Raw genomic sequence first — 14037 nt, forward strand, 5'->3', positions numbered from 1 at the left:
CGTCACTAAAATCCATGGCTGTTCCACACAGGACTGTTGAGAGCAATTAACTTCAGTTGGGGGAACAGTGAGCAGTCTCTTGCTGCTTGAGGTATGACACATTCTAACAAGACGATGTAATGCTGGAAGCTGTCATTTTCCCTATGGGATCCGGTAAGCCATGTTTATTAAGATCGTAAATAAGGGCTTCACAAGGGCTTATTAAGACTGTAGACTTTTTCTGGGCTAAATCGATTCATTATTAACACATATTTAGCCTTGAGGAATCATTTATTCTGGGTATTTTGATATTATAATATCGGCAGGCACTGTTTTAGACACCTTATTCTTTAGGGGCTTTCCCAAATCATAGGCAGAGCCTCATTTTCGCGCCGGTGTTGCGCACTTGTTTTTGAGAGGCATGACATGCAGTCGCATGTGAGAGGAGCTCTGATACTTAGAAAAGACTTTCTGAAGGCGTCATTTGGTATCGTATTCCCCTTTGGGCTTGGTTGGGTCTCAGCAAAGCAGATACCAGGGACTGTAAAGGGGTTAAAGTTAAAAACGGCTCCGGTTCCGTTATTTTAAGGGTTAAAGCTTCCAAATTTGGTGTGCAATACTTTTAAGGCTTTAAGACACTGTGGTGAAATTTTGGTGAATTTTGAACAATTCCTTCATATTTTTTCGCAATTGCAGTAATAAAGTGTGTTCAGTTTAAAATTTAAAGTGACAGTAACGGTTTTATTTTAAAACGTTTTTTGTACTTTGTTATCAAGTTTATGCCTGTTTAACATGTCTGAACTACCAGATAGACTGTGTTCTGAATGTGGGGAAGCCAGAATTCCCATTCATTTAAATAAATGTGATTTATGTGACAATGACAATGATGCCCAAGATGATTCCTCAAGTGAGGGGAGTAAGCATGGTACTGCATCATTCCCTCCTTCGTCTACACGAGTCTTGCCCACTCAGGAGGCCCCTAGTACATCTAGCGCGCCAATACTCCTTACTATGCAACAATTAACGGCTGTAATGGATAATTCTGTCAAAAACATTTTAGCCAAAATGAACACTTATCAGCGTAAGCGCGACTGCTCTGTTTTAGATACTGAAGAGCATGACGACGCTGATAATAATGGTTCTGAAGGGCCCCTAACCCAGTCTGATGGGGCCAGGGAGGTTTTGTCTGAGGGAGAAATTACTGATTCAGGGAACATTTCTCAACAAGCTGAACCTGATGTGATTACGTTTAAATTTAAGTTGGAACATCTCCGCATTCTGCTTAAGGAGGTATTATCCACTCTGGATGATTGTGACAAGTTGGTCATCCCAGAGAAACTATGTAAAATGGACAAGTTCCTAGAGGTCCCGGGGCTCCCAGAAGCTTTTCCTATACCCAAGCGGGTGGCGGACATTGTTAATAAAGAATGGGAAAGGCCCGGTATTCCTTTCGTCCCTCCCCCCATATTTAAAAAATTGTTTCCTATGGTCGACCCCAGAAAGGACTTATGGCAGACAGTCCCCAAGGTCAAGGGAGCGGTTTCCACTTTAAACAAACGCACCACTATACCCATAGAGGATAGTTGTGCTTTCAAAGATCCTATGGATAAAAAATTAGAAGGTTTACTTAAAAAGATGTTTGTTCAGCAGGGTTACCTTCTACAACCAATTTCATGCATTGTCCCTGTAGCTACAGCCGCATGTTTCTGGTTCGATGAGCTGATAAAGGCGGTCGATAGTGATTCTCCTCCTTATGAGGAGATTATGGACAGAATCAATGCTCTCAAATTGGCTAATTCTTTCACCCTAGACGCCACTTTGCAATTGGCTAGGTTAGCGGCTAAGAATTCTGGGTTTGCTATTGTGGCGCGCAGAGCGCTTTGGTTGAAATCTTGGTCAGCTGATGCGTCTTCCAAGAACAAGCTACTTAACATTCCTTTCAAGGGGAAAACGCTGTTTGGCCCTGACTTGAAAGAGATTATCTCTGATATCACTGGGGGTAAGGGCCACGCCCTTCCTCAGGATCGGCCTTTCAAGGCAAAAAATAAACCTAATTTTCGTCCCTTTCGTAGAAATGGACCAGCCCAAAGTGCTACGTCCTCTAAGCAAGAGGGTAATACTTCTCAAGCCAAGCCAGCTTGGAGACCAATGCAAGGCTGGAACAAGGGAAAGCAGGCCAAGAAACCTGCCACTGCTACCAAGACAGCATGAAATGTTGGCCCCCGATCCGGGACCGGATCTGGTGGGGGGCAGACTCTCTCTCTCTTCTCTCAGGCTTGGGCAAGAGATGTTCTGGATCCTTGGGCGCTAGAAATAGTCTCCCAAGGTTATCTTCTGGAATTCAAGGGGCTTCCCCCAAGGGGGAGGTTCCACAGGTCTCAGTTGTCTTCAGACCACATAAAAAGACAGGCATTCTTACATTGTGTAGAAGACCTGTTAAAAATGGGAGTGATTCATCCTGTTCCATTAAGAGAACAAGGGATGGGGTTCTACTCCAATCTGTTCATAGTTCCCAAAAAAGAGGGAACGTTCAGACCAATCTTAGATCTCAAGATCTTAAACAAGTTTCTCAAGGTTCCATCGTTCAAGATGGAAACCATTCGAACTATTCTTCCTTCCATCCAGGAAGGTCAATTCATGACCACAGTGGATTTAAAGGATGCGTATCTACATATTCCTATCCACAAGGAACATCATCGGTTCCTAAGGTTCGCATTCCTGGACAAGCATTACCAGTTCGTGGCGCTTCCTTTCGGATTAGCCACTGCTCCAAGGATTTTCACAAAGGTACTAGGGTCCCTTCTAGCTGTGCTAAGACCAAGGGGCATTGCTGTAGTACCTTACTTGGACGACATTCTGATTCAAGCGTCGTCCCTTCCTCAAGCAAAGGCTCACACGGACATTGTCCTGGCCTTTCTCAGATCTCACGGATGGAAAGTGAACGTGGAAAAGAGTTCTCTATCTCCGTCAACAAGGGTTCCCTTCTTGGGAACAATAATAGACTCCTTAGAAATGAGGATTTTTCTGACAGAGGCCAGAAAAACAAAACTTCTAGACTCTTGTCGGATACTTCATTCCGTTCCTCTTCCTTCCATAGCGCAGTGCATGGAAGTGATCGGTTTGATGGTAGCGGCAATGGACATAGTTCCTTTTGCGCGCATTCATCTAAGACCATTACAACTGTGCATGCTCAGTCAGTGGAATGGGGACTATACAGACTTGTCTCCGAAGATACAAGTAAATCAGAGGACCAGAGACTCACTCCGTTGGTGGCTGTCCCTGGACAACCTGTCACAAGGGATGACATTCCGCAGACCGGAGTGGGTCATCGTCACGACCGACGCCAGTCTGATGGGCTGGGGCGCGGTCTGGGGATCCCTGAAAGCTCAGGGTCTTTGGTCTCGGGAAGAATCTCTTCTACCGATAAATATTCTGGAACTGAGAGCGATATTCAATGCTCTCAAGGCTTGGCCTCAGCTAGCGAGGGCCAAGTTCATACGGTTTCAATCAGACAACATGACAACTGTTGCGTACATCAACCATCAGGGGGGAACAAGGAGTTCCCTAGCGATGGAAGAAGTGACCAAAATCATTATATGGGCGGAGTCTCACTCCTGCCACCTGTCTGCTATCCACATCCCAGGAGTGGAAAATTGGGAAGCGGATTTTCTGAGTCGTCAGACATTGCATCCGGGGGAGTGGGAACTCCATCCGGAAATCTTTGCCCAAGTCACTCAGCTGTGGGGCATTCCAGACATGGATCTGATGGCCTCTCGTCAGAACTTCAAAGTTCCTTGCTACGGGTCCAGATCCAGGGATCCCAAGGCGGCTCTAGTGGATGCACTAGTAGCACCTTGGACCTTCAAACTAGCTTATGTGTTCCCGCCGTTTCCTCTCATCCCCAGGCTGGTAGCCAGGATCAATCAGGAGAGGGCGTCGGTGATCTTGATAGCTCCTGCGTGGCCACGCAGGACTTGGTATGCAGATCTGGTGAATATGTCATCGGCTCCACCTTGGAAGCTACCTTTGAGACGAGACCTTCTTGTTCAGGGTCCGTTCGAACATCCGAATCTGGTTTCACTCCAGCTGACTGCTTGGAGATTGAACGCTTGATCTTATCGAAGCGAGGGTTCTCAGATTCTGTTATCGATACTCTTGTTCAGGCCAGAAAGCCTGTAACTAGAAAGATTTACCACAAAATTTGGAAAAAATATATCTGTTGGTGTGAATCTAAAGGATTCCCTTGGGACAAGGTTAAGATTCCTAAGATTCTATCCTTCCTTCAAGAAGGATTGGAAAAAGGATTATCTGCTAGTTCCCTGAAGGGACAGATTTCTGCCTTGTCTGTGTTACTTCACAAAAAGCTGGCAGCTGTGCCAGATGTTCAAGCCTTTGTTCAGGCTCTGGTTAGAATTAAGCCTGTTTACAAACCTTTGACTCCTCCTTGGAGTCTCAACTTAGTTCTTTCAGTTCTTCAGGGGGTTCCGTTTGAACCCTTACATTCCGTTGATATTAAGTTATTATCTTGGAAAGTTTTGTTTTTAGTTGCAATTTCTTCTGCTAGAAGAGTTTCAGAATTATCTGCTCTGCAGTGTTCTCCTCCTTATCTGGTGTTCCATGCAGATAAGGTGGTTTTACGTACTAAACCTGGTTTTCTTCCAAAAGTTGTTTCTAACAAAAACATTAACCAGGAGATTATCGTACCTTCTCTGTGTCCGAAACCAGTTTCAAAGAAGGAACGTTTGTTGCACAATTTGGATGTTGTTCGCGCTCTAAAATTCTTTTTAGATGCTACAAAGGATTTTAGACAAACATCTTCCTTGTTTGTTGTTTATTCCGGTAAAAGGAGAGGTAAAAAAGCAACTTCTACCTCTCTCTCTTTTTGGATTAAAAGCATCATCAGATTGGCTTACGAGACTGCCGGACGGCAGCCTCCCGAAAGAATCACGGCTCATTCCACTAGGGCTGTGGCTTCCACATGGGCCTTCAAGAACGAGGCTTCTGTTGATCAGATATGTAGGGCAGCGACTTGGTCTTCACTGCACACTTTTACCAAATTTTACAAGTTTGATACTTTTGCTTCTTCTGAGGCTATTTTTGGGAGAAAGGTTTTGCAAGCCGTGGTGCCTTCCATTTAGGTGACCTGATTTGCTCCCTCCCTTCATCCGTGTCCTAAAGCTTTGGTATTGGTTCCCACAAGTAAGGATGACGCCGTGGACCGGACACACCTATGTTGGAGAAAACAGAATTTATGTTTACCTGATAAATTACTTTCTCCAACGGTGTGTCCGGTCCACGGCCCGCCCTGGTTTTTTTAATCAGGTCTGATAATTTATTTTCTTTAACTACAGTCACCACGGTACCATATGGTTTCTCCTATGCAAATATTCCTCCTTAACGTCGGTCGAATGACTGGGGTAGGCGGAGCCTAGGAGGGATCATGTGACCAGCTTTGCTGGGCTCTTTGCCATTTCCTGTTGGGGAAGAGAATGTCCCACAAGTAAGGATGACGCCGTGGACCGGACACACCGTTGGAGAAAGTAATTTATCAGGTAAACATAAATTCTGTTTTTTTAAGAGAGAACTCTACCTAAGTACTCTAAATGTTATGTTAAAACACAAAAATAACTTTTTTTTCTCACACACACTGGTGTCTGTCTCACACTCAATCTCTAAGTAATCTCAACTCTGTTGTGTAAGTTTAATTAAGTTAACTACAGTTAGTTTAAAAGTTTAAACTAAACTAATAAGCTCAGCAGCTGCAGGCCTGCAGCAAAATAAGGCCCACTGGCCAGTGCCCACTACTAAGGCAGCTTAAGCTAACTATTGGCAAAATTATCTATTAATATAAGTAAGTCTGTCTGTTATGTTATTCATTTAATTTATGTCAGGAGTCCTGGACTCAGTGTCAGCACTCAGCAGCCACCACCAACAACACCACGTCTGCTGCCAGCAAGGGCTAAATCGTTTTTTTTTAGAGGCAAGTAAAGTTGAACAAAACAGGTCAGAGCTCTGTAAACAAGGCTCCTATCCGCTCAACGGCTATCTCCTCAATGCGATTTTTGCGCCGTTGAGCGGGAGGAGCCTTGTGGGGGCGGTCACGTGACGCTAGTAGCGTATCAGAGGCGAGACTCACCATGACAGGCAGACCGTGGGTGGAGCCAGAGCACAGGCTGAAGTCAGCTCGCACACTTCAGCCTGTGCGAATAGGGCTCTATTACCAGTGCCGGGCTGGGAGGAGCAACGCCTGCACAGTGATGCATAGAGATCACTGTGCAGGATAGGGTTTTGCTTGATCGCACGTGCGATCAGTGTCTGCTCTGCCATGTCTCTGCCAGGTGTGCACAGTGCGCGCACTCGCGCAGTGAGAGCAGCCCGAGGAGGAGACGCTAGTGACTGATGCGGTGACGTCAGTGTCCGCCTGGGTCCTAGCTCCCTCCTGCTTCAAATCTAATCTATCCTTGTGTGGTATATAATATTTTTAAATATTACCGGTCCTACAGCAGGCTGAGAGGGCGGCTAGTGGGGTGGCTACAAAAAACAGAGCCTACATTATATTATAATAAATAATAACACACACACACTAATAAAAAAAAAAATTAAACAAAAAAATTAAACATTTTTTTTTTTTTTGGCTCATTTTTTTTTTTTCCTCCTTGCCCCCTGGGGGGTTCACGTGCGAATGTGCACAACTGGAGGAGCCTCCACTGATGCTATGTAGTGTGTGTGTATCTTCATGTGTAAGTGTATGCTATGTAGTGTGTGTATCTGCATGTGTAAGTGTATGCTATGTAATGTGTGTGTGCATCTGCATGTATAAGTGTATGCTATGTAGTGTGTGTGTATCTTCATGTGTAAGTGTATGCTATGTAGTGTGTGTGTATCTGCATGTATAAGTGTATGCTATGTAGTGTGTGTGTATCTGCATGTATAAGTGTATGCTATGTAGTGTGTGTGTATCTGCATGTATAAGTGTATGCTATGTAGTGTGTGTGTATCTGCATGTATAAGTGTATGCTATGTAGTGTGTGTGTATCTGCATGTATAAGTGTATGCTATGTAGTGTGTGTGTATCTGCTTGTGTATGCTATGTAGTGTGTGTGTGTGTATCTGCATGTATAAGTGTATGCTATGTAGTGTGTGTGTATCTGCATGTATAAGTGTATACTATGTAGTGTCTGTGTATCTGCCTGTATAAGTGTATGCTATGTAGTGTGTGTATCTGCATGTGTAAGTGTATATGTAGTGTGTGTATCTGCATGTATAAGTGTATACTATGTAGTGTCTGTGTATCTGCCTGTATAAGTGTATGCTATGTAGTGTGTGTATCTGCATGTGTAAGTGTATGATATGTAGTGTGTGTGTATCTGCATGTATAAGTGTATGCTATGTAGTGTGTGTGTATCTGCATGTATAAGTGTATGCTATGTAGTGTGTGTGTATCTGCATGTATAAGTGTATGCTATGTAGTGTGTGTGTATCTGCATGTATAAGTGTATACTATGTAGTGTCTGTGTATCTGCCTGTATAAGTGTATGCTATGTAGTGTGTGTATCTGCATATGTAAGTGTATATGTAGTGTGTGTATCTGCATGTATAAGTGTATACTATGTAGTGTCTGTGTATCTGCCTGTATAAATGTATGCTATGTAGTGTGTGTATGTGTGTATCTGCATGTGTAAGTGACCGCTATGTGTGTGCTACTGTGCATTTTTGCTGACTTTTTAAAGGCCAGAATCTAGAATATTAATGGGGAATGCAGAGAGCAGTTTTAAATAATTTATTATTAAATGTCCAATTAAGATAAAAATCGTTAGCAATGTCTTTGCAAAGGATAATTAAATACATAGCTCACATAGCCATACCAGTGGTTTGAGCTTGTGTTTGATTTGCTGCCTAAGTGTATTAAAATCTATGACTTTATTTAGAATTTTATTTATATTACTTTGGTCTTATGATTTTTTAAGCCTTGCCCACCACATTTCAATTTTTTTGCGGGGGGGGGGGGGGTGTCCCTCTTTTGAATTTTGAAATGTTGGGAGGTATGGGTATGTGGTGTCATGTCAATTGGTCTTGGGAATTTTTTTGGGAAGAACTCTGCTTTCAAGGGAGAGTATACACCAATTTTCATATAACTGCATGTAATAGACACTACCATAATGAAAAATCTGCACAGGTCCTGATCTAAAAATCCTGTATAAAACCTTTAAAAACCTAAGTAGAAGTTCCCAGTTTAGCCACCCAGTGGAAGGGGGTGGAAGCAGACCCCCTTCCCTGCATATGAAAAGACAGATTAGACAAACTGGAGCCAGCAGGAGTCTGTAAATGTGAATATACATCTGACACTTTGGGGCTTGGTTAGGAGTCTAAAAATCAGCACAATGTTATTAAAAAAATAAGCAAAACTATACATTGTTACAAACACCCTTAGATGGGCTATATAAATGGATCATCTACAAAACATTTATGCAAAGAAAAATCCAGTGTACAATGTCCCTTTTAAGCCATGGGTCGACAAATCTATTTACAATTTTGGAGCCAGTAAGAATATTGAGGAAGCAGACAGTGGTATTTGTATACAGAGAATCACCCAAAAAGTTGCAAGTCAGAGGTAATATTCTAGGAGCCAGGGCTCACTGGATCCCTGGGTTTGTCGAGCCCTGCTTTTAAAGGAACAGTCAACACCAGAATTTTTGTTGTTTTAAAAGATAGATAATCCCTTAATTACCCATTCCCCAGTTTTGCGTAACCAACACTGTTATATTAATATACTTTTTACCTCTGTAATTACCTTATATCTAAGCCTCTCCAGACTGTTCCCTTATTTCAGTTCTTCAGTAGAGACTTGCATTTTAGCCAATCAGTGCTCACTCCTCGGTAATTTCACGTGCATGAGCTCAATGTTATCTATATGAAACACATGAACTAACGCCCTCTAGTGGTCAAAATGCATTCAGCTTAGAGGCGGCCTTCAAGGTCTAAGAAATTAGCATATGAACCTCCTAGGTTTAGCTTTCAAGAAAGAATACCAAGAGAACAAAGCAAAATTAGTGATAAAAGTAAATTGGAAAGTTGTTTAAAATTACATGCCCTATCATGAAAGTTTTTTTTTTGGACTTGACTGTCCCTTTAAGCTTACACATCAGAAGGGAATATGTTTTGAATGTTAATAATTTGCTGGTGGCACCAATGCCACCCAACTTTATAAAGCTCCTCAGTGGCTATTCACCATTTTTTCTGCAGTTGTTCTCTAGATATTGTCTAAAATAATCAGGCTATGATGTCTGTCTTTTCAGAGCATTGTAACTACTTTGGCGTAGACGAAAAATTGGGTCCAGTTGCTGTAAGCTTGAAAAGGGACAAGCTGGAAGATAACAAAGACTATGGACTTCAGTTTCAGTACCGGATCATCTTAAGAACCAGCGAGGTAATAACAAACGTGATGGTTTCTACGTAAAGGGACACTAACCCCAATTTTTTTCTTTCATGATTCAGATAGAGCATGCAATTTTAAGCAACTTTGTAATTTGCTCCTATTATCAATTTTTCTTTGCTCTCTTGTTATCTTTATTTAAAGAACAGGAATGTAAAGCTGGTTCAGCATTTGGGTTACGCTTCTTATTGGTGGCTAAATGTAGCAACCAATAATCAAGCGCTATCCAGGGTGCTGAACCTAAAATGGGCCGGCTCTTAAGCTTTACATTTTTGCTTTCTAAATAAAGATAGCAAGAGAACAAAGAAAAAGTGATAATAGGAGTAAATTACAAAGTTGCTTAACATTGCAGCTCTATCTGAATCATGAAATAAAAAAAATTTGGTTTATTATCCCTTTAACCCCTTAATGACCACAGCACTTTTCCATTTTCTGTCCGTTTGGGACCAAGGCTATTTTTACATTTTTGCGGTGTTTGTGTTTAGCTGTAATTTTCCTCTTGCTCATTTACTGTACCCACACATATTATATACCGTTTTTCTCGCCATTAAATGGACTTTCCAAAGATACCATTATTTTCATCATATCTTATAATTTATTGTAAAAAAAATTATAAAATATGAGAAAAAAATGGAAAAAACACACTTTTTCTAACTTTGACCCCCAAAATCTGTTACACATCTACAACCACCAAAAAACACCCATGCTAAATATTTTCTAAATTTTGTCCTGAGTTTAGAAATAACCAATGTTTACATGTTCTTTGCTTTTTTTGCAAGTTATAGGGAAATAAATACAAGTAGCACTTTGCTATTTCCAAACCATTTTATTCAAGATTAGCGCTAGTTACATTGGGACACTGATATCTTTCAGGAATCCCTGAATATGCCTTGACATGTATATATTTTTTTTTAGAAGACATCCCAAAGTATTGATCTAGGCCAATTTTGGTATATTTCACGCCACCATTTCACCGCCAAATGCGATCAAATACAAAAAATCGTTCACTTTTTCACAAACTTTCGGTTTCTCACTGAAATTATTTACAAACAGCTTGTGCAATTATGGCATAAATGGTTGTAAATTTTTCTCTGGGATCCCCTTTGTTCAGAAATAGCAGACATATATGGCTTTGGCATTGCTTTTTGGTAATTAGAAGGCCGCTAAATGCCGCTGCGCACCACACGTGTATTATGCCCAGCAGTGCAGGGGTTAATTAGGGAGCTTGTAGGGTTAATTTTAGCTTTATTCTAGTGTAGCAGACAACCCAAAGTATTGATCTAGGCCCATTTTGGTATATTTCATGCCACCATTTCACCGCCAAATGCGATCAAATAAAAAAAAAAGTTCCCTTTTTCACAAACTTTTTGTTTCTCACTGAAATTATTTACAAACAGCTTGTGCAATTATGACATAAATGGTTGTAAATTTTTCTCTGTGATCCCCTTTGTTCAGAAATAGCAGACACATATGGCTTTGGCGTTGCTTTTTGGTACTTAGGCCGCTAAATGCGCATCACACGTATTATGGCTAGCAGTGAAGGGGTTAATTAGGTAGCTTGTAGGGAGCTTGCAGGGTTAATTTTAGCTTTAGTGTAGAGCTTAGCCTCCCACCTGAAACATCAGACCCCCTGATCCCTCCCAAACAGCTCTCTTCCCTCCCCCACCCCACAATTGTCCCCGCCATCTTAAGTACTGGCAGAAACTGCCAGTACTAAAATAAAAGCTATATTTGGGCTTTTTTTTTAAAAAAGAAAAGGCATATTTACATATGCTGCTCTGTAGGACCCCCCTTTAGCCCCCAAACTGACTGATCCCCCACCAAACAGCTCTCTAACTCTCCCCCTGTCTTAATGGCCGCCATCTTGGGTACTGGCAGCTGTCTGCCAGTACCCAGTTTAGAATAAAATTGGTGATTTTTAAATTTTTCCCCTTTTCTGTAGTGTAGCACCCTGCCCCACCAAAGACCAACCCCCCACCCCCTCCTAGATACCTTCGATTTATATTTTTTTTACCATTAAAATACCGCTTTCTAAAAATTTTATACAGTTATATTTTCTGTAGTGTAGCGTTCCCACCCGCTCCCGCCCCGTGCACGCGCCCGCCCGCCGCCCCCGTGCACGCGCCCGCCCGCCGCCCCCGTGCACGCGCGCGCGCCCGTGCGCGCCCCCATCGGCTCTGCCCCCGATCCCGCCCCCCTCTACATTACCCGGCCCATCGATGGCCGCCCACCCGCCTCCCAAGTCGGCTCCCACCCACCAACGATACCGGCCATCGATGTCCGGTGCAGAGAGGGCCACAGAGTGGCTCTCTCTGCATCGGATGGCCATCTAGCGTTATTGCAGGATGCCTCCATATCGAGGCATCACTGCAATAACCGGAAAGCAGCTGGAAGCGAGCAGGATCGCTTCCAGCTGCTTTCCACACCGAGGACGTGCAGGGTACGTCCTCAGGCATTAACTGCCTTTTTTTTGAGGACGTGCCCTGCACGTCCTCGGTCATTAAGGGGTTAACCATAAAATTACCCATGAATTACAGAGTTGCTAATCCTTCTTTGTTGTGATATTTTCTTAAATTTGACTTCCCCTCAAAACCTTACATAATAAGAGAAAAAGATTGCACTATACAGTTAGTATTTCTTGTAATTGAACTGTAAAAACTGTGGATTTTTTCCCCCACTGTCCCCGGAGAAGATCCAGAAATTGACCCTGCAAAATGATACACAGTGATTTCTTGATTGATCAGTGCAGAAGCTCAGTTTATATCTGTCCCTAATCGGTCAAAGCAAAGTAGATGAGATAAACATACTCAAGTTTTTTTTAACCTCTTAAGGACATATGACGGAATTTTTCCGTCATAAAACAATTGAGCAAACTGAAAGCTGTGTCCTTAAAGGGCTAAAAAGGTGTGTGCTTGCTCTGTAAAACCATGTGGCGTTTGCTCACAAAATTATTTTAAATGCACTTGAAATGTGGATCAACTGCAGTGAAGTACAGTACCTAATCACTGATTCTAGACTATCCATGCATACAAAATTACGTTATTCCATAAAATTTGAGCTAACACCCAGATTAAAGGAATCCCGATGGGCGAAACAGAAGGACGTCATTGTTGTACATAGCCAGTTTGTCTGATGCTTACTAGCGTACAGACATATCTCCCAGCTGTGCTTGCAGCGTTTGAAGAGTAGGATAAATTGTCAAACTTCCATCTTAATCTATCCAAGTCCAAAATGTTAAAGGTATAGTCTACTCCAGAACTGTTATTGTTTAAAAAGATAGATTATCCATTTATTACCCATTCCCCAGTATTACATAACCAGCACAGTTATTTTAATACACTTTTTACCTCTGTGATTACCTTGTATCTAAGCCTCTACAGACTGCCCTCTTATTTCAGTTCTTTTGACAGACTTGCATTTTAGCCAATCAGTGCTGACTCCTAGGTAACTTCACAGAAGTGAGCACAATGCTATCTATATGGCACACGTGAACTGGCACTGTTTAGCTGTGTAAAAACTGTTAAATAGCACTGAAATAAGAGGTGAACTTCAAGAGTTTAGAAATCGGCATATAAGCCTACCAAGGTTTAGCTTTCAACAAAGAATACCAAGAGAACAAATTAAATTTGATGATTGAAGTAAATTGGAAAGTTGTTTGAAATTGCATGCCCTATCTGAATCATGAAAATTTAATTATGACTAGACTGTCCCTTTAAATGTAATAGTACTGTCACAAGTTATACTACGGATTGTAGCTAAATGCCCTTTAACTTACAAAAGCAGCAGAATGAAATACTTGGGCATGTATTTATCTTCCAACCCCCACATTTAGTATGATTAAAATTATAAAAATTTTAACCCCTTAATGACCACAGCACTTTTCCATTTTCTGTCCGTTTGGGACCAAGGCTATTTTTACATTTCTGCTGTGTTTGTGTTTAGCTGTAATTTCTTCTGTTATGTGTGATCAGTCCACGGGTCATCATTACTTCTGGGATATAACTCCTCCCCAACAGGAAATGCAAGAGGATTCACCCAGCAGAGCTGCATACAGCTCCCCCCCTCTACGTCAGTCCCAGTCATTCTCTTGCACCCAACGACTAGATAGGATGTGTGAGAGGACTATGGTGATTATACTTAGTTTTTATGACTTCAATCAAAAGTTTGTTATTTTAAAATAGCACCGGAGCGTGTTATTACTTCTCTGGCAGAGTTTGAGGAAGAATCTGTCAGAGTTTTTTACTATGATTTTAACCGGAGTAGTTAAGATCATATTGCTGTTCTCGGCCATCTGAGGGAGGTAAAGGCTTCAGATCAGGGGACAGCGGGCAGAGGAATCTGCATTGAGGTATGTAGCAGTTTTTATTTTCTGAATGGAATTGATGAGAAAATCCTGCCATACCGTTAAAATGACATGTATGTATACACTTCAGTATTCTGGGGATGGTATTTCACCGGAACTACTCTGTTAAAGGTCACTAATCCTTTTTAATAACTATTTATCATGTTAAACGTTTTTGCTGGAATGTAGAATCGTTTACATTGCTGAGGTACTGTGTGAATAAATATTTGGGCATTATTTTCCACTTGGCAGTTTTTTTGATTTATTTGTGACAGTTTCGTTT

The 14037-nt window shown here is 41.8% G+C and overlaps 1 protein-coding gene across 5 annotated transcripts in view; it reads left to right on the top strand.

Moving 5' to 3' along the window:
* Positions 1-14037, top strand: part of SIPA1L3 (signal induced proliferation associated 1 like 3) — a 349276-nt gene that overhangs the window by 190225 nt on the left and 145014 nt on the right. For all 5 annotated transcript variants that reach the window (XM_053721794.1, XM_053721796.1, XM_053721797.1 and 2 more), the window contains one exon: positions 9276-9406. In XM_053721794.1, the coding sequence (XP_053577769.1) occupies positions 9276-9406 (131 nt within the window). The remainder of the gene's footprint in view (positions 1-9275; positions 9407-14037) is intronic.

Source organism: Bombina bombina, chromosome 7, assembly GCF_027579735.1.
Source record: "Bombina bombina isolate aBomBom1 chromosome 7, aBomBom1.pri, whole genome shotgun sequence".
NCBI classification, from domain to species: domain Eukaryota; kingdom Metazoa; phylum Chordata; class Amphibia; order Anura; family Bombinatoridae; genus Bombina; species Bombina bombina.